At 42.2% G+C, this 19989-nt stretch overlaps 1 protein-coding gene across 1 annotated transcript in view; it reads right to left on the bottom strand.

Moving 5' to 3' along the window:
- Positions 1-1327: 1327 nt before the first annotated feature.
- mark4b (MAP/microtubule affinity-regulating kinase 4b) overlaps positions 1328-19989 on the bottom strand; it is a 53964-nt gene continuing 35302 nt past the window's right edge. The window contains exons 4-17 of the mRNA XM_085371166.1: positions 19029-19077; positions 18879-18944; positions 16865-16935; positions 16567-16623; positions 16108-16344; positions 15543-15662; positions 15281-15380; positions 14840-14949; positions 14362-14551; positions 14045-14265; positions 13501-13604; positions 9159-9437; positions 3708-3752; positions 1328-2045 (exon numbers count right to left, since the gene is read on the bottom strand). Coding sequence (XP_085227292.1) covers positions 1712-2045; positions 3708-3752; positions 9159-9437; positions 13501-13604; positions 14045-14265; positions 14362-14551; positions 14840-14949; positions 15281-15380; positions 15543-15662; positions 16108-16344; positions 16567-16623; positions 16865-16935; positions 18879-18944; positions 19029-19077 — 1983 coding nt within the window. The 3' untranslated portion in view covers positions 1328-1711. The remainder of the gene's footprint in view (positions 2046-3707; positions 3753-9158; positions 9438-13500; positions 13605-14044; positions 14266-14361; positions 14552-14839; positions 14950-15280; positions 15381-15542; positions 15663-16107; positions 16345-16566; positions 16624-16864; positions 16936-18878; positions 18945-19028; positions 19078-19989) is intronic.

Below are 19989 nucleotides of genomic sequence, written 5' to 3'. Positions count from 1 at the left end.
TGACGAAAAAAAACCTAAAGGTCTCTTTCTTCCTTTTATGAATGTTTTTATTAAAAATATGAGTCATCACTTTTGGAAAATGGACCAAGTTTTTAACCTCTCAGCATCTGCCAGCTCAAGCCTTTATGGTTAGGTGAAGGGAAAACAGCGATTCCAGGGTGAACTGATAAGACTTCGTGTGGCATGTGGCTAAAACAAAACCCTGAGCAGGTCATGAGTGATCCAGGAGACTGTCAGAAGCAGGAGGTTAAATCGTGTTTGGATTAGCCTGGTAAAACAGGAAGTGGATTTTTTTAGTTGCCATTTTTTTAAAGAAGTATTCCTTTTTAAAATTTTGATGGGCAAAAATGTATTTTCATTAAATGCATTTTACTCTTTATTTACTGGAACTACTTTCATCAGGACCAGTGCGTAGGAGTCCCGAAGCTCCATTAGCAGAAATGTATATGGCATTCATAGTTATGTTTACATTAGTGTATAAGCACATGTAACTACGCATTGCACATTTTTAGCTTAACTTTAGCCATTTGTATCTACACAGTGAGAGCTTGTCCTGCATCCAGAGCATCGAACCGTCAACTGGGTCAGACTAAGAAACCCAAAGACCGGCTTAAGAGAGAGCCTAACATGTGGTTGTAAGGATGTTTTCCCCAACCTCACTCTTAGATGCTACAAAATCCTACACACTGGTTGTTTAACTTGTGTGTCTGTGTCACAATAATGCACTCCGATTGGCTTGTTGTTTTTGTTTGTCTTTTTAAGAAAAATACAACATAAAACTGATGAAACCAACATGGATACAGGAACTTCCTGTTAGGTATTAAAATTAATTTCTTCTATTGCAAGGAACACATTAAACTTAGCACTTTAAAGGACAAACATTTGGTGAAGTTGTATTTGTTTTTAAGGATCAGAGCGAACGCTTAAATAATCAGGTTGGTCCTGTATTATTAGGCAGCTTTGCTTGTCTGTAAGCGCTTCACCTGCCAGCTATGAGCCCAGCAGGCAGAGAAGCAGTTTACCTGAAATGATACAAACACGTCAGACTCCCAAATGAGCAGAAACACCACTTTTGTTCATGGATGGGCAGAAATTCTGCAACGCTTGTCTTTGCATTTCTGCATGTCTCCCTCTAGAGGCCGGAGGTCACACTACGCCCTCACTTAAATATGTGACGTTTGCCAAATGTCTGCCCGTTTTAAAAGCACTAAAGAAAGAAAATAAACTTAATACACAAAAATGAAAACATTTCTTTAAATAGCAGCTCTTTAAAAAGGAATGACAACAAATATGATACAAAAGGAATAACAATGTCAACAACAACAACTTATTCAGCTCCATCATTCGCACCATCCCCATCATCATCATCAAATATGAAATCATGAAAACAAAAACAGTCTGACTCTATGGGCTCATTTTTTTATAGTGGTGGTGTTAAGCAGGGATTGTAGGTCACTGACAGCTCCAAGGTCAAGGGTCATCATAAGCCTGCAGCGGTGGGCTATCCACATCTGTGTATCCATTTGTCTGCCTGTGACTGGTGGCATCAGAAGAAGAGGGTCTTTGGCGGAGGCGAGGCATCATTAGCCACGCCAGCTGAGGTGGAGCCCAGGGATGAAGAGAAGAGGGCTTGTGACCCTTCTCCTCTGCATCCCTCATCATTCATTAACCTGTCCTGTGCGTTGTCAATCTGCCCCACCCCCGGTTGCCCTCAGAGCTCCAGCTCCTTGGACACTTTGGTGGCAATGTCTCTAAAGGCTAACGGTGCCCCCCAGAGGCGCTTGAACTTTACACCGCTGCTCTGGCCCAGCCCGCTGGGCAGCTGGCAGACCTCGGCCTCGAAGGCCACGCGGGCCCCGGCTGCTCCGTGGGTGCAGGACAGGAGGAAAGGCCCGGCCAGGTGGACCTGGCAGCCGCAGCCCTGTGCCGCCTCACGCAGCGCTAGCACCACCTCGGCCGGGTCGCGGGGGCTCCGTACCCTCACATCCCAGCCGCATCGGGGGGTCCGGGGCTCGGCCGCTTTCTGATGCCCAGATAGATGGCGACTGAAAAGGTTAAGAAAAGGGAGGGGTGATGCAAATGGAGGAGATAGATGGAAAGTTTTTAAGAGAAGAGCAAAGGCAGAAGAAGAGATTTAAATGTAGGATGATGAATGGTAAAGTGTGAAGACAAGTGATTGAATGTGTGGTTGTGTGAGAATATGAGTGGTTAGGGGGAGGGGAGGAGAAGAAAGACAATTAATATCACACACATCACTGGATTTTGATTCTGTTCCTAGGACACAGATGAGTCAAAGTCTATTTTCTACACTAACACATAATTGCTGTTCAAATAAGATATGAAAATAAACATTTCTTCTTTAAAAATGTTTTATAATGAGTAACATGAAAGTGGTCAGTGTTCAGTGTAATCAATAATTATCGTCTGTAATGGACTTCTTGTTCTGGAGCAACAAGTGACAACAAACAGCATAAAACCTGCTGGTAAAAAATATAATTTAATGCATTTTCTATTAGTCCAGCATTATAGTTCTATTATCTACCACAGGGAGACACACTCAGCATCTACCACCACAGTCCGTTTGCTAATGTTAGCCTGGTGCAGCTGGTTTACCTGCTGTTTTTAACCTGAGACTGGGCTGGAGCAGCTGAGGCTGAGAGGGAGCGCACACCAGTTTGAGTAAAATAAAGAGACCGAGACTCAGTTTACAGAGATTACAGTACAAGAAATGAATGCGACCTCTGAGCTATGATTCAGTGGTCTCATGTGGCTTTTGATTACTGACAAAAATATTTTTGAATTTCATCCAGAGGTGAAAAATATCTCTGTGTGCTGTATGCTGGCCATGATTTCTGTTAAAGTATGTCTCATATAAATAATATGAAACAGCATGAGTGTGATTTCATCTCTGTAGCCTCTCAGTAACAAATAAATGAAGAAAAGAATAGACAGCAGTAACAGCCATTTATAGCAGGTCACATTTCTGATACAGAGGTTTACATACGTCTTTTTATTTTTTATTTAAGATGCTTGCAAGGAAGAGACTTTACATGATGTATCAAGTTTTGTATTTGCCTTTAAACTTGACAAAGACTTTAAGATGATCTAGATGTGCTATAGCACATTATAGAGACTGTAGAGAGGGAATAGAGCAGGTCATTATACAATACACTGAAAAAAACAAACCAAATTTCAATTATTCTTTATAGTGCTGAGTAACTTAATCTATACCTAACAGTAAAGCCTAAGATTCTCTCCTTAATCTACACTACATGGATGGGATAATTTCCTTAATTAATAATTTGAATTTGAAAAATAATTGGTAACTAAAGCCTTAACAAATGCAGCGAAGCACCTTTTATCTGTAACAGTTCACAAGCGTTGACCTTTGGCGACAAATGTGACAGAGGCACTCACACTGCTGAGCTTTCTTATAAATAGCCTGATGCGTTTCATTATTCATGACCTGTTTCGGCTGCATAAGGGGAAAAAAAACACTTTGTAGGGTATCGAGGGTTACTGCTGCAAACCTGCATCACATGTGAACCTGTGATTGGTGAAAACATGGCTCTGCTAACTGAACCCTGAATTCAGTGAGTGTGCACGATGTGTCTTTCTGCCTCCAGCGTGCTTCGACATGTTTCCGTGTGAAAAATAGCCTCCGTTGGAACTTTATTTCCTGTACTGGTTAAAACATGTTTACTCACCTTGTGACCGGAGATCTGCTGATTCTCTCAGGTTCGTCTGTGACCCTCAAGAAGAAAAAAAAAAATTTATCTGTTAGAAATCAATCGGCCAACCGCTTTCTCACACAACCCCTCCCCTTCTACACCCCCCACCCCCATTTCCTGTCAATCAGCAGCACAGCTAATGGACCAATCCACTAAACACGACACAGAACATGATCTTCAAATCACAGATGGATCACCGACCTGCACTCACTGCACTGAAACACTGGATGGATGTGAAACCACAAAAATCGACAAAACGAGTGAGAAGGATGAACAAATGCCGAGGGGGTGAATTTATGGCAGCAGACCAGGTCTCAACACATAGTTTGTGTTACACGACTCACGCAAACGCAGACTTTAATGCTGGTAGAAGCACAAATTAGTGAGTTGCAAGATGCCAGCAGGGTACTCATGAGATACATTTGTACTGACAGCTTTTTCACAGGCTTTACGACTGCATTTCACGACTTTTGTTTTAGCTTATACTGGACAAATAGACTGCCATTTTCTACTCCTACTGCACTGCGAGCGGTCGTATGCATCCATTCACGCACACTCATGCAGACCACACATTCAGACAGTGCTCTATTCTGTGAACGCTCTTTTTTTATATGATACCCACACTCTCACGCTGATGGATGCATCAGCAGCAATTTGTGGTTCGGCGTCTCGCTGAGGACATTCAGACTAGAGGAGCCAGGGATTGAACCACCGGTCTTCCGGTTAGTAGATATAGGACACTATGACATAGAGCCTTCATCTGTAGTTCGGATTCAGGAGACCAAGCCCTTTCTAATTTTAAGATTAGGATTCAAACTTTCCTCTTTGATGAAGCTTATAGTTAGTTAGTTCCCATGATGCACTGAGCACTTCTTCTTCTCCTCCACCCTCTTTAATAGCTGCATGTCATTGATTTTCTGTCTGCTCTCTCCTGTAGTTTGTGCCGTCTCCAGGACCACATGATTTGCTACGATTACACTCACACAGACGGGCTGGTTAATACAGATCCCATCTGTGTCCACCGGGGGCCACTGTTGCTATTCACGCACTTGACTGATGGCTTCCTTCCCGCCAGCATGGCAACCTGATCTCTATTCCTGGAAATGGGGGTGACTTTGAAGGAGCCAGCAGTGAGTTTTCACTGACAGATTAAGTTTGAAAAATGAAACCTAATATGAACTAAGATGACCGTTGCTCTGACTAAGGAGCTGTTGTGGTGCAGAGGTTTTAATCAGGGCTAAACAAATGTTTAGATTGCGTAGTTCAATGTTTTGACTGCGTCACACAAAATAAAAAGTAGAGAGCGATCTGTCCTAATCCCCAGGAATAACCACTGGGATACACCTTTACGGGAAAAAGTTATCCAAGTAATTATTGAGCAAATATCTCGAGGGGAATTCTTTAGGTTTAAGAACACTAAACTTGACCATTATAATTGAAGAGTTTTGAGGTGCTCTATAAAGATTATGACCTTGACATCTTGTCTGTGTAAAGAACGAGAATAACACTCCTGCTCCTCCAAAACAAGGAGCATCGCATCCTCATGAAGGAATTCAAGTGTTTTGTGAGCAACGAGTGTGGAGTGGCAGACTGACCAGACTCTGCTGTGAGTCAGTGACTGTGTGCAAACGCTAAAGTATGTAAACTGCAAAAAAACAGATTGTGTGGGGGAGAGAGAAGCAGAACAAAAAGAAGAGGACAAGGACGCAAAAAGGGAGAGGAAAAAAAGACCGAAACTGGGACGAGAGACAGACAGACAATTTGCGGCAGTGTAACAGAACAATCTGCTGGTATCGTGAGGGAGAGCTGCGCGCAATCCCAGTTTAAGACACAGATAAACTGTGGTTATATAACTAATCCTGGTTTAAGACGGCAGTGATGCTGGGTCAGTCGGTTAGGATGACTGTAGCAGGCCCAGATGCTTCTTACAAGCCTCTTCTCCTGCGGAGCGCTAAGACGCACGCTGGGTACATTTACAGTCACGGTTCAACATATTTGTTGTATCGCATTAATTGTCAACAGTTACAGCATGATCCATTAGCTTTCTGCCACCTTGTATACCATTACAGCAATCTCCACATTGCCTTAGTCTAAATTAAAACGTCCTGTGCATCCTGTGCACAGCCTTCTAGTCTCCTAATACCAACCTGAAAAACCCTTCAGACCTTTCCTCAGTTTGTTTGCTCTAGAAAGAATCCTTAGCTGTGGACTGATGTCAAAAATATCTTTTTAAACACTTGAAATAATATTTTATAACATTAGATGTGAAGAAAAAATCAAGACAGTTATCTAGAAGTGGATAAAAGTGATATTTTTGACATACGTTGCTGCTAAAACCCATTCAGGAACGCACCATATGTCACACTTTTCAGAGGGATAGAACCTGCCTGTCTTCATCTCAGCTCTTCTTCCTTCACCCCCTGTGTCTTTCGTGTATAAAATACACTCCCCTTCCTTTCTGTCCTGGTTTCTCTGCTTTCTCTGAGAATCCAAAGCCCTGCTGCTGCACGACTGATGATTTGTTAACAGCATGGACAAACATATGGTGTTGATTTTGTGACTCAAAGTAGTGCAGTTGATCTGCAATAAACTCATACTCCAGGGAACGCACAAACATACACACACATCTCCATAGTGTTGTTTATTCTACACTCTGCATGAACAAGAGTGTGCGTGTTGTCCATGCGCTTGTTTGTGAGTAGTGATTTCTAGCTATAATAGCTAAAAGACCTAGCATCCTACCTGATGGTAACATTTAAAGCCATACTACAGTAAAAAGGAAAACTTAAACATACATTTAAAATAGAAATAATTCACATTTTTGTTGCTTTTAAGTGCTTTGCTAGAAGCAGGTAATGGTGCTGTGCTGTTTACAGCCTGTAGTGAGTGCTACAGCCTAAAGCTGAGCCACTGGAGATGGGAGGAGTGACAAAGAGACACTAAAGCAGACAGCAGCTGATCAGAGTTTTAGAAACACAAACACGCTGGTTTTGAGATAAAGCTGCTCTACTGGAAGAAGCAACCATCAAACATTTCATCAGTGGACTTGGCCACAACTTTAAGTCACACATCTGCAGAGTTTAGTCTTACTGCATTTCAACTTTCTAAAGGGAAGTTTGAATCCTGGATTTTTATAACCTTTTACGTCAGTTAATGGAAACATAAAACCGAGTGTGTACAAACAGTGACCGAGCATGGGTGAATAAGCACATCAAGTAACATAAAAGGAGAAGATGTATCACAACAAATTTCTGCATGGTAAGCAAGTTAAGCGTGGGACTTTTAAAAAACCTTTTAATGCAGCAACAACTGTTTTTATCCGTTTTATGTATGAATGCACAATGAATAACCAGAAAACACAACGTAGCCCAAAGTTATGCACTATTATGTTTTGAGTACTCATTTATTTAAGTAAAAGATTTGATTGGACTTGATCCAGATAAGAAGATGGATGTAATGAAAATAATAAATAATAAAGAGATTTTACAAAAATAAAAATGTCTTTAATAAATCGAAGAACTTTTGAGCAGTTATGTCAATGCTGCAGATCAAATAGTGCTGACCAACATAAAGAAAGGCAGCATTTCACATGCACACTCAATGCTCACAAGAACCCCGCGTTTAGTCTATAAGCATATAGTGTATTTTAACAGCCAAGATATACAAGACAAATATGCTTTATACCCAAATTCCAACTGCATATTAGGCTTTTTCATATTTTCTCTCACACGTATCCTGCAAACTGGTTCTGGGTTTGAATCCACTGGTGGGGCCGGACGTTTTGCATACATGTCTTTGGATAGTACTTCAAAGGCCATCTAAGATTTTTTTAAGACCTGCTTATGTTATTTCCTTTATCAACTATTATTCACTTAAAAAAAAAAAATCAAAATTTTGATTTTACCACCATGAAGCTAAAATATAAATTTTAGTGGAAATATTTGACTGAGACAGTTGACTTATTTATATTAATTACTACCTTTAGAGTAGCTTTGCCTCAGATAAAACTTCATATAACTAAACTCTGACCTGCAACAGACTGCAACAGTGAATGAGGGGTAGAGGGGATGACTGAGCACTGGCAGGCAGACAGACAGTCAGATGGACAGAAGCAGCCAGAAAACATGGGAAAGGAAGACTTACTAACTGTTTTTGTTCCCTGCGGGAGGGTGCAGCCCGACATGGACTTGTTTGAGCTCTGACGTTTAGAAGGGTCAAGAGTGACCCTAGGAGGAGAGAGGAAGAAGAGAAGGAGGTGAAGAGAGGATGAGAGGAATGGAAAAAAATGGAAAATTGAAAGTTTTTGAAAGAGAGATGTGAGTGGAAGAAAAAGCAAGTGAAGGGGTAGACAACACAGAGTGACAGTAAGAAGCACAGGTAGAAGAGGTGAAGAATTCAACATCAGGTACTGTAGTTCAAGAAAAGAAGGATAGAAGACTGGAAGGTGACTGGCAAGAAAAAGCCAAAGTGGTTAAAGAATCAAACAAACAAACAGATAAAGCAACAATAAGCAGCCAAGAACAACCGTGAAAGACATACAGTGTGTCCACCTAGCGCGCAGACCTGGGTCAGATAGGTTATCATTTACCTTTTTAGCTTTAATTGCCACTAAGGTGCAGTAAGGCGGAGGTGCCTCAGGAATACAGTTCATGGGAGGAACTGAAAAAAGGAGGTAACCATGCTGAATAAAATCGAATTTTTATCAATTTAAACTGGTCTTCATATACTGTCCATCGATGTCGCAGGATTGTGTGGATGTGTGTGTTTACTGTTGGTTTACTGTTACATGCAGACAGCTTTACTTCTTCAGGACAGAGTAATTCATATTTTGTCTTGTAGTGTAGTAAGATGTACACACTTGGAACATTACACAGCCCCCACAGTCAAATCTAAATAACTAAAACTGAATTAGTGCAGTAAACGGTAACTTTAGTATTCTGTGATGTTTGAATCTGTGGTTAGCAGTGGGTGGATATTTCCATGAAGATGTGGATGTGGCGAAAAAAAAAGACTGAGAATCTTGAATGTGAGAAAATTAAATTGGCGAACAATATTTGAACACTATTAGACCCAGGTCTGACACTCCGGAGGACAAGTTCTGAAGCCTGTAAAGCTGAATTATTAGAGAAGGAAGGCTGGTAGGTTAGTACTGGTTAAGGAGACGTGACAGGCAGCAAGGTTATCGAAATGATCTTCATGTGCAGAACTACACTGTCTAGTTGTAAGCTCATAATCAGACAGGCCTGTACTGTCACTTTACCACAACGATTAGCAGTATTACTAAACATTTAACAAAAATACGTGCAGATTTATTAACAAGCCACTGTGTTTCTACCAGTTAGCCCCGTCCACTCCCTGTTTCTTTGTTACTTAAAGCTTTCAAAAACAGTAAGACTTGACATTCAAACATCTAGCTTCTCCTCTTACCTGCGAGTCAGCTTGGAGGTGATTTTGCTGAGCAGGTTGGTCGTACCCCGGGTCCTGGCATGGGGCAGTGGGCTGGCATCGTGGGACAGCGTAGGAGACGCTGGAGGAGCGTGAGAGGGAGGCCGGCGGTCTCTAATCTGCCCTCCGTGAAAAGTGCTCCTCACTGTGGATCCCCGGGACAGACGGGAGGAAGGCGTGGAGGATGAGGAGGAGGTCCCAGAGGCACCTGCAATGCTGTGGGTAGAGGGGGAGGCAGGGGGGAGGCGGTGGGATGTGGAACTGGAGAGGTGGGTGAGGGTGGAGAAGTTGCAAGTTAGACTATTAGAACAAGTGCAACTGTTCAGGAACCATACAAGCACCAAACCATTTATACATATTTGATTACGGCTTTTCCAAACATCTGGAAGGAAGCGCGTTCAACATAAACAGAATCAAACCAGAGAAGTTACATTCACATTATAATTGCAGCGTAGGCTGTTTGAGCCAGTGTTAGGCAACAATCGCAAAACTGCGCATTTTCACTTCACTTTCAGACCCCAAATAGACCAGTGTGACCCATCTTCACTGGAAAAACACGCCACCTCGAGCAGTGATGTGACTCACTGATGTGTTTGTGACAAACAAAGGCTCGAATGAATCGGTGGCAGAAAACACTCGATAGCAAAATAAGTATTTTTCATCTTTCATTTGGATTTTTTGACATCAAGTGCAGATTATTAGCAGACTTATGGCTTTAAGTTGGATTTAACATGCCAAGTGCATTTAAAAACACTTAATCAATCATTACGTAACTGGGTTTCTTCATGGCTTAAACTGGGGTTAAAGACAAGCTCCATCATTAGTTTGCAGTATTAAACAAAATCTATGGACACTGATAACTGGCTGGCTGATAAAAGGTGAATTATCCTTGAGTATATTTAACAACCTAACAATTTAAAAATAATTATTTGTCCGGTTTGATTTTACAATTCAAATCAAAGACGTCAACAGGTGAAATTATAATGAGCTGTTCGCAAACAGACTTTATTTCAGACTTTTCAAGAAAAATGAAAAGTCTGAAATAAAGTCTAAAAGTAAAAGACAGAAAGACCAGCAGAGCTAGCTGTCATACATTTCACACAGGTTGTTTTCTAACCTGAAAATTAACCCAAAATATTCTCTCTCTTGTGAGCGCCTGCATGCCCCACTACCTCATGTCCAGTTCCCCTCTCCTGTCACACATTTATGCACCTACGCACATAAACCACATACACACACACACACCTCTCCACCCCTGACTCTCAGGCTGGCTGGTGGCCTGAGGCTGCTTTTCATAACGCTCTAGATAACACCCACACACAGGGTTCAAGTGGGACAGAGCCATTAGATGGGTTAAGCTGAAGCGCAGCCGTTGCAGAGCAAAATCGTTTAGCGTCAATGTGAACTGGCTGCCTACTGAGACTCACCTCAGGGGGCACATGGGGGCTGGAGAGAGCAGAGGACAGCGGGACGGGGGATGGTTGAAAAAAATTAATTTTCTGTTCTGTAGCTGTGTGTGGTTTTGTACACAAGTTTCACCAGTGCCTCAAACTAATGTCAGTGCTTGATTAGTTAAAGCAGAGATGTCAAACTTAAGGCCCGGGGACCAGAATGGGCTTGGCAAAGACTCCTATCCCACCCAGTGGATCGCTCTGGAAAATAAACTTTTTCTGAGGTTTTAATAGTTTTCCTACTGATGAAGACCTCCCCTCTGGCCATTGGTATAATACCAACGTAATTAAGAATTAGTTAAACAATTAAAGGTTTACAGATATCTTAATCGGTCACAGACATTTCAGTTTTTTTTATAATAGGGGTCACCATTAAAAAAACAAAAACAAACCTGAGGCATACTGTTGAAAATGTTCCCTCCTATATTGAGATATTTTGAGGATTAAACGTGTAATTAAGCTTGTTTACATTGACAGATAGGGGAGTTTTATTGGTCTGACCCATTTAAGATAAAAATGGGCTGTAAAATGTAAAATGTAAAATAAGTTTGACATCCCAGAGTTTGAGGAACTCCTCTGATTTCTGTTTTTAATGTATACATGGATTATTACAGCTGACCCATTGCTCTTTTCATATACCAAAGAGCATCTGCATTATGTCCTGATAATGAAGTCCCTTATCTTCCAGTCTTATCACAAGCTGACCTCAAACATGAACTTTGGACAGTGTCTGAGGAATCCGGGACACAGCTTCCCTTTCTCACATGTAGCACGCCCCAGGAAATGACCCGCCTAATGCTTTGTCATTACTGCAAATACTTTGTGTGCTTTAGGTAAGGGAGTTGCCCTGGTAGAGCGTGCAGGAGGCAGGACACATGATGCCCACTTGCTAGCAGTAAATGCACTCAGCTATTACCCGCCCTGCTCACACATCAATCCCCAGAATCCGATGTCCTAGGTTGCTGGCAGGTTAGAAATCAGCTAATATTCGATCTGACTGCATCAGATATTTGTGCTCTCACGTGCACTTCTGTGAGGTGAGGCCTTGAAATGTTCAGGGCTGCAGCGCATTTGTGAAAACAGCTTCTTCACACATAGTTTGAGCTCAGCGGAGGACCTGATGTAGGCAATCAACAAACGAACAGTCACGTAAATTCAAGTACCGAACATGCGCAGTGTTTTGGGCTTTTATTCTGATCTTTTAGGACTACAGGTTAGACAGTTTTCATGTACAATTTGTGCGTGTGTTTGTTCTTCCATGCACGTGATTTTCCCATCAACCACTCTGGCATGGCATCACATTGACAAGGCCTCTGAGGCAAATGGAGGGTTATGTTGGTGCAACGCCAGTCCTCACTTCATCCTGCTGCTCCCTCCTGTTCACCTCCTCTCCCGTTTCTTCCTCCCCCCTCTGCTTTCTCTTCTCCTCAACCTTCCTTTGTTTAGAGCAGACATTTATCCTGCACGCTCTAACACCACCTGTTAAATCATAACAGTGAGCTACAGCAGAGGATGCTGCCTCGGTGCAATGCCTAAATCGAACAGTGTGGGGTGTGTCATCTTCTCTGCTCACAGGAGAGTAAGCGTCTCCTGAACAGCAGTGATTCAGCGTTTCATCCAAATCACCAGTTGATGTTTTTTGTTTTTTAACCCTCTTCCTCGTATCTATTTTGAAAAGCATGATGGTAGGTAGACACGTTTGTGCAGTTTACTGATGTCACACTGTTGGCATTTTTTTCATACCAACATTCACTACTTCTTTGTCGCCATCATATGATACCCCCTCCTATCAAAAATGATTTGCACAAACACTTCATTCATTTTTTGTGCACTGATTTGATTGACTAAGATCTGAAAACTTGTATGCACTTGATACACCCTTCGCCTGGCCTACCCCTAACTGCCCCGTGTGTGCAAATTTGTTTTTACTGGAGGTCAGACAGCAGACAGAAACCTTCAGGCTCTCCCTCTGAGAGACAAAATTAAAGCGTGATAAAGAGACAGAGGCGCAGAAAACAGGGCAGACAGACTGAAAGTGAGACAGTGACCACAGGAAAAGAGAGAGAGAGTGAAGTAGAGTGAGACAGACACAGCAAGAGAGGGGACGTTGACTGCCATGCTCAGAGACCGACAAGGAGACAACCATCTGTCGTAACAACAGACAGTTCACACTGGGTACACAGAGCTGCACACAGAACAAAGACAAAGCCACTGATGTGCAGTGTTAAGCCCTTCATCCTGTCTTGAAGAGACAAAATGTGTGTGTGAAACATGCTAAGCTTTGTGCTAAAAGGGGACAAGCTGTACCAGTCAAACCGGTCTTTACAAAACTTATCACAGTGACATGTTCCACTGTACTTGCAATTAATACAAACGCATTTCCCAAAGTGTTGAAAATAGTTAAAATAGATGCAATGTGAAGATGCAATGTGCCGGCGAAACCAGCCATTTAATCACCAGCCTGAGCTTCAATTCTATACTTAACTCACTGCCTTTAAGGCTCTTCAGGGACAAAATGGGTGTAATTTAGAGCTGTCTGAACTGAGGTGAGGGTGTAGCTATCCAGACCTAACAGTGTGTAAATGGAAGCCAGAGATTTTTATCATATTTAAACAAAATTCTGATCTGAGGTTTGAAGTGCGGGCGATTTATCGGGCTGTGTTCTACTAATAAATATATTGATATACATGAATGCTACTGAATGTGGTCCAAATTCACGCAAATAAAGCTAATCTGCCCCCTTTCAGTTTAAAATGATTTCAGAAGAGGCCTCTAGGGAAATAGCGAAGAAACAAATTGTCTGCTTTTTGAAAGATCTCATTAGTACCTGCTGGGTGGATTTTATACTTCATATACACATTTGCAACTCTCACCTGTTTTCCTTGCCGTTTTGTAGCAGGGCGTGTCTATCAGAGTTGGATCGGTCTGTGCACACATACGTGTTCCTTCGAGTCATAGCACTAGCAGGGATGTTATTCTGGAGGAGAAGAAAAGCCTGTAAATTATGTGAGATTATGTGAAAACAAAGATTGCCCTGGATTGACCTCTGAGCTCTGCCTGTATCTGCCGTGGAGAACATTAAAGAGTTAATCTCAGATTATTCTGACTGCAGTCTTCAACCCTTTGCATGCAAACTATGCTCTTCATTTCTCATGATTAATTTCTAATTTGATGATTTATCTCAAAACATGTAATAGTTTTACTTCTCTGATTGTCTCCAGTCTGTGGAGGATATTTTATTTTTGGTTCCCATTATATTTATTTTAACGTAGCCTTAAAGGGCTGTAATCTGAGGTAATTGGATTAGGTGGAGTGTTAGGGCTCTGCCATCTGTTGTATTGATAAGGGGGTTAAAAAGTGACAGATTAGATTCACTAGACGGTTCCTCCCACCCGCACATAAACCTTTTGGGCTTACCGTGGTTGAGTTAACCTCCTTACGCCGGTCAGGTATCTCAGATTTATTTGGGTTGTGAGCAGAGCTAACCATGGGACTGGAGGGGGTGGGGATGCTACGGGAGCCAACAGTGTTGGTGCTTGGCTTGCGTATCGACAGCCGCTCCTCTCTAAGCCCCGCCCCTTCAGCTACGCCGCTGGGACTTCGTTTTGGGTGTGTTGATCCTGGAACAGCTGGACCGCCTAACAGAGCAAAGGTTCTCAGTGAGCTAAATTTATGCAGATTCAAAGTCTCAAGATGAATAGAAACAAATAAAAGTCATCAGTAGTTTGCCTTACAGAAATCAGAGTGTCGTCTCTGGCGGTGGTACGTGGAGGCACTGCGCTGTGCCTTATGGCCAGAAGAGGAAGACTGTGCACCCGAGGAGCAAGAAGAAGTGGAGTGCTTGCTTGTTCCGTTGGTGATGCCGCCGGGCCGGATTCGAGCCAGACTTAAAGTGCTGCTAGACCGAGAGTCAGTGACCTCCGTCTGAGATACAGACATGCACAGACACACAAACGATATAAAATTACAACTGGACTCGATCATTGATCTTCATCAACCGAGAGCAACGGAGGCCAGTTCATATGTCAGTCTTAATTAGTCTGGGTGTCATGACTGTAGCACATCACAACTGTAAACAAATTAGGAAGCGATGGCACCAAAACTATCTTCTCAACCCTGTTTTACTGCTATGTAAGCATAATATCTAAGTATTAACCATGACAGCTTATTAACAGCTTCATCGTAAGGTCAGGAGCAAAGGAAACGATTTACCTCCGTCTTGCGTCCCAGCAGCAGGTATGTGGCAGTGAGCTCATTGTATTTTCGATTGGCCAGCGCATCTCTGATCTCTTCTCTGGTGAATCCCATCCCAATCATCACATCTAAAACAAAAAAATACTTCAGAACTTCTGTACAACGAAACGTTCTGGACAGTTTAAAATTATGGTGCTAAATGGTAACATTGTACTGACATTTTACTTAAGAGGCTTAGCCTATAGTATTCCACTTTTGAACATCAAGGCACCCACTATTATTTTTTATCTTAACCTCCCACTGAATAAAGAGGAATGCCTCCAAAGGTTTAGGGATAAAAACTCTGCCTATAGGACCTTACTGAATATTTCTTTAACCCTTCATTTCAGTAACCTCATGAAAAGATATCATTTAATGTTAAATTATTAAGAAAACATTAGTGATTAAGATATTTCTCACCAATGCGGCCGGTATCGTTAAAGTCTTCCACAGGCTCCATGTGAGGCTTCAGCTCATCGCCATCATGGCCAATATTAATCCACTTGTCTTTCATTATTTGCTAGTCATGAAAGAAAATGAGAGAAAACACAGAAAGCTTAAAACTGCCATGTTTGATTTAAAAAAAACATCACAAATCTGACATTTATATTTTCTTTTTGGATATTTTCTGTGTATGCGCCTTGGATTTATTCCACTAAATGTGCAATAAACCTGTCTTCACCTCCAGCGAGCAGCGCTTGGTGGGGTTGAGGACCAGGAAGCGGCGAAGGATTCCCTCGCAGTCCGTTGACATGTAGAAGGGCACGCGATATTTCCCCCTCAAAACACGCTCTCTCAGCTCCTGAACACAACACACATCCGGACACCATTAGTTTAAACTACAGGTGCACTAAGACATCAACAAAAAAAAACAATAACACAATTAAATGGAAGTTTATTGTTTTTCAGAATTGTACATTATGTGATCCTGCAGCTGTAAATGGGCTAAATGTAGAGAGAACTGAGATTAAGAGCTATTTATAATGACTTCAGACAAATTAAAACTAGTTAACATTGTAAATGTAAACTACAAGGTTAGTTTTTGCGAAACTGTTTAAATTTCTCCTATAATCTGGGCTTCAGAGGCACGTGACTGTATCTAAATTAATGCACAAAAACATCTCCGTGATGGATTATTCTCAAAAAATAAAAAATAAATGAAAAAAAATCAAACAGATAAGGCTGTAAGCTCTGAGCCACCTCAAATGACATTTCAATCTGAAAAACCCTGGCCTGATGTCACCCACCTTTAGGTTCTGTCCGTCAAAGGGCAGGGACCCGCTGACAAGCGTGTACAGAATTACCCCCAGGCTCCAGATGTCCACCTCTGGACCGTCATACTTCTTCCCCTGGAAGAGCTCCGGGGCAGCATAGGGCGGGGAGCCACAGAACGTGTCCAGTTTATTACCCGTCATGAACTCGTTACTGAAGCCAAAGTCGGCTATTTTAATGTTGGAGTCGGCGTCTAGAAGCAAGTTCTCCGCCTGCAGCAAACATGGTAGACAACAGAAAACTCTGAATACAGACAAGGTTCATAAACTCAAGAATAACTGACTATTATTTTGAATCTATAACACACTTTGGGCCTAAATTAAGCTTTGTAGCTTTGAAAATGTTACAGGTAATTCAGTAAATTCTGTAAATAATTTACACTTATCTAAAAGGAGGAATTTTTAATATCTTGTGCCAAGATTCTGGGTAATCACCTTCAAGTCTCTGTGAACAATGTTCTTCTGATGACAGTAGTGCACCGCTGAAACAATCTAAGGAGACAGAAATACAAAATGAGCTCATACAAGAGAACATAACTGAACCTAATGTTGTCCTTCAAATGAATGGCTCCTATACTACAAGCTCAATTCAAAGATGCCAATGCCCGCTTTCTAAACTAAATTCATAAATAAATTGATAAATCCTTTAAAACTGAAAGACTAGCTGTGCATCAGGTTTAGGCTGTGACACACTCAGACATACGGTTGAGGCCAGCTGTGGAGTTTCACTGACCTGTCTGAACTTGGCTCTGGCCTCTTTCTCCTTCATCCTGCCATGAGCCACGAGGTAGTCGAACACTTCCCCTGAAAAAACACAAAAACATTGAAAACTTCCTGTATTTAAAGTGGGCGTGGAAGTCACCAGTCGGACTGTTAAATTGTTGGGCGATCGTGGCTCAAGAGTTGGGAGTTCAGCTTGTAATCGGAAGGTTGCCGGTTCGAGCCCCGGCTTGGACAGTCTCGGTCGTTGTGTCTTTGGGCAAGACTCTTACTGGTGGTGGTCAGAGGGCCTGGTGGCGCCAGTGGGGTCCTTAGGGACTAGTAAAGCGCTATACAAATACAGGCCATTTATTGTTCTTATTTAATGAACCACCCATTAACAAAGACTAAGAATGATTTAAAAAAAAAATTAGCAGTACTTAAATAATTCTCAGTTTTTTCAACACTCAATCTACTATCATTAGACTGCATTAAAATTTGAGGATTGTAGTGAGTGGGTTTACAAATGTGCCAAACAACATTTGGTTCAAAATCAGAAGGAGACAAAAATCTCTTTAGCGTTGCATCAGGAGGGGAAAAGATTTGTAAAATTTGTCAAATCATATGTGCCGTTTCCTGCTGTAGTGACTCCTTGAGAATAAGGGACCAAAAGCAGCATCAGTGCATTTAAAACATCACAGAAGTTATTAATTCGACTTATTAAATTCAGCAATTTTCACAGATTGCGGATCCATCCAGAGAGCCCTTTGGCAGCCCGGCTTTGGACCCTGGGCCATCTCGTGTTTTAGAGCATTTATGGCCATCGCGGCCTTGCCGTATTGGTCCATTTGATCGACCTTTGTTGTTATTATTTATTTTATTTTATTTTCAGTTGTTACAGACGGGACAGACATGACTGAGGGATAGGAAAGGGAGAAAGAAAAAGACAAGAAAACAAGCAAAAAAAACAAAAAACAGAGCAACATACTAAGCACAACACCATCGCATTAATCTAGCTAAGTGTAAACAGCAGTAAATACTAAATATTGAATGTTGTTGTGCAGCACGCAGGACCGACAGCGCACAATGTGCCTTGAAGTAGCAGTCAAGAAAGGTGTAGTTTATGTCTATGAACAGTGAACACCCGTGTGCACACCTGTGTGGATCAGCGCGCTTGTATTCAAAAGGTTTCCCCATGTAATGATCTGCTAGAGGGTGTAGAGAGCCATAGCCCTGTCCCCCAGGGCATGAAGCAGGCATGGAGGAGATCCAGGCTCCAGACATCCAGAGGCCCCAGAGTGCGAGAGCCCAAGGAGGACCACCGGAGGGGCAACCGTGCCACCCTCCTGGGAAGAGCTGAGGAGAGCCCCAGACGAGGGGTCACCCAGTAGCCACGGAGCAGAAACCAGAGGGGGCTGCACCGGCGTGCCCGCCGGCTCTGCCGGCAGCCTGCTGTGCCAGAGTGAACCGAGCCGCAGGCCTAGAGGCCGGAGGCCCGAGGGCCCCCTTTGCCTCGGAAGAGGCCTGACCAAGCAACAGGCGCCATAATATAAGCAAAGTAATTGGACACACTATATTCGGGAAACAAAGTATGAAATCATTTTGTTTACCCGTCCTCCCTCTAAACATTTAATTTGTTAAACAATGAAGCAGGCTGAGCTGATCTGAGCTGCATGTCTGCTGGTGAGCTGATGTCTCCTTATTAGGCATTGTAAGTAAGAGATCACACAACATACAGAGAGAGCAGGGAAGAGAGATTAAGGGATCACGAAGACAGAAGAAAAAAAAATAAAGACGCTGCAAAAATAGATTAGTGCCTGGGAAACTGCTGAACAATGGCTGAGTGCAAGATGAATAGAGGAACAGCTCCGAAAAAGACGGAGGAGAAAACATTAAAGTAGTGAAGCAAGACCTCACTAATGCAAATGGAGTAAATACTCTAAGTTAATTATCTCTTTGGTTGGACTGTACAGTTCAGAAGTAATGAAGCTAATTGGCACAAATCTATACTTGGCAATGCAAATGAGGGAGGTGATGGTGTCACTCACCTCCGCTAGCGTACTCCATAATCAGGTAAAGTGTCTTCTCGGTCTCAATCACCTCAAATAACTGGACTGTAATACACAGAGAAAGATTTCAGCGCAAAGGCCATCGTGGAAACATACATATAGAACAAAAAGTTGTGTGAGTTGACTCACCTATGTTTGGATGGTTCAGAGTTTTCATGATGCGTACCTCTCGAAACACCTGAACAGGAGAGGAAGAAAAAGAAATCTCAAATGGATACATGATGCAAACGTATGTAAAGGATGAAGGTCATTTAAACTGCTGCTTTTGGTCAATCGTGCCGTGAAAATAACACCAAAGTAGGAGCCGTTTATTTGTGGAAGAACACAAAATCAAAAAATGCTTTTATTAATTTTAAATGAACCGTTTAACCTGTCATAGGGACAACACACACTTAATGAGGATACAGAGGAAACTGCCAGAATCGCAGCTATTTTTAATCTGGCTATTTATAGATTTCACAATAATAAACTTATAAAAGAAGACACAGCAATTAAAACTACATCAAACTTGATGAATTTAATCTACATCTGAATCTCTTTCAAAGTACTACTTTTATTTTGTTTATAGCGGAGGTCAGGTCAAGAAAAGGGCAGGAATTCAGGTATATCCATCATTACTCTAATTTATTCTCCAAATGAACAGTTAGTTCATACAGTTCACAGCTGGTGTATATACTGCTCCCATCATTCATCTTATCCCTCCTCACCCACACCCACACACACAGACGCTCATCTTTCTGACCACTAGTGCTCGGGGTCACCCAAGGGAGCGTCCCACTGATGCTAGGCTGACAATAAGGCCTCCTCTCCAGGGTGGCTTTCCCTGAGGACCCTCCCTACCCCCCTCCCAATCCATCACTGAGCTCCAGACTGCTGCCTCATCCTGCCACTCTTATGCAATCACCCTCTCTCTCTCTCTCGTTTTCCTTCCATCTCATTAAAGTAATGCATTTGACTGGGAACACCATTTAAAAGATTACAGAGAGAATGTAATCTTGTAATGTGCCAGGACTCACAATGGCGAGTCATAAATTTTTTTTTTAAAAAACACTCATTTCACCACAGAAATGAGTCAACATCAGAGAAAACT

The sequence above is a fragment of the Diplotaxodon limnothrissa genome, linkage group LG14, assembly GCF_057381915.1.
Source record: "Diplotaxodon limnothrissa isolate DT_005_m linkage group LG14, D_limnothrissa_male_GT1.1, whole genome shotgun sequence".
NCBI lineage: Eukaryota > Metazoa > Chordata > Actinopteri > Cichliformes > Cichlidae > Diplotaxodon > Diplotaxodon limnothrissa.
This window is presented reverse-complemented; position numbering and strand designations above follow the sequence as displayed.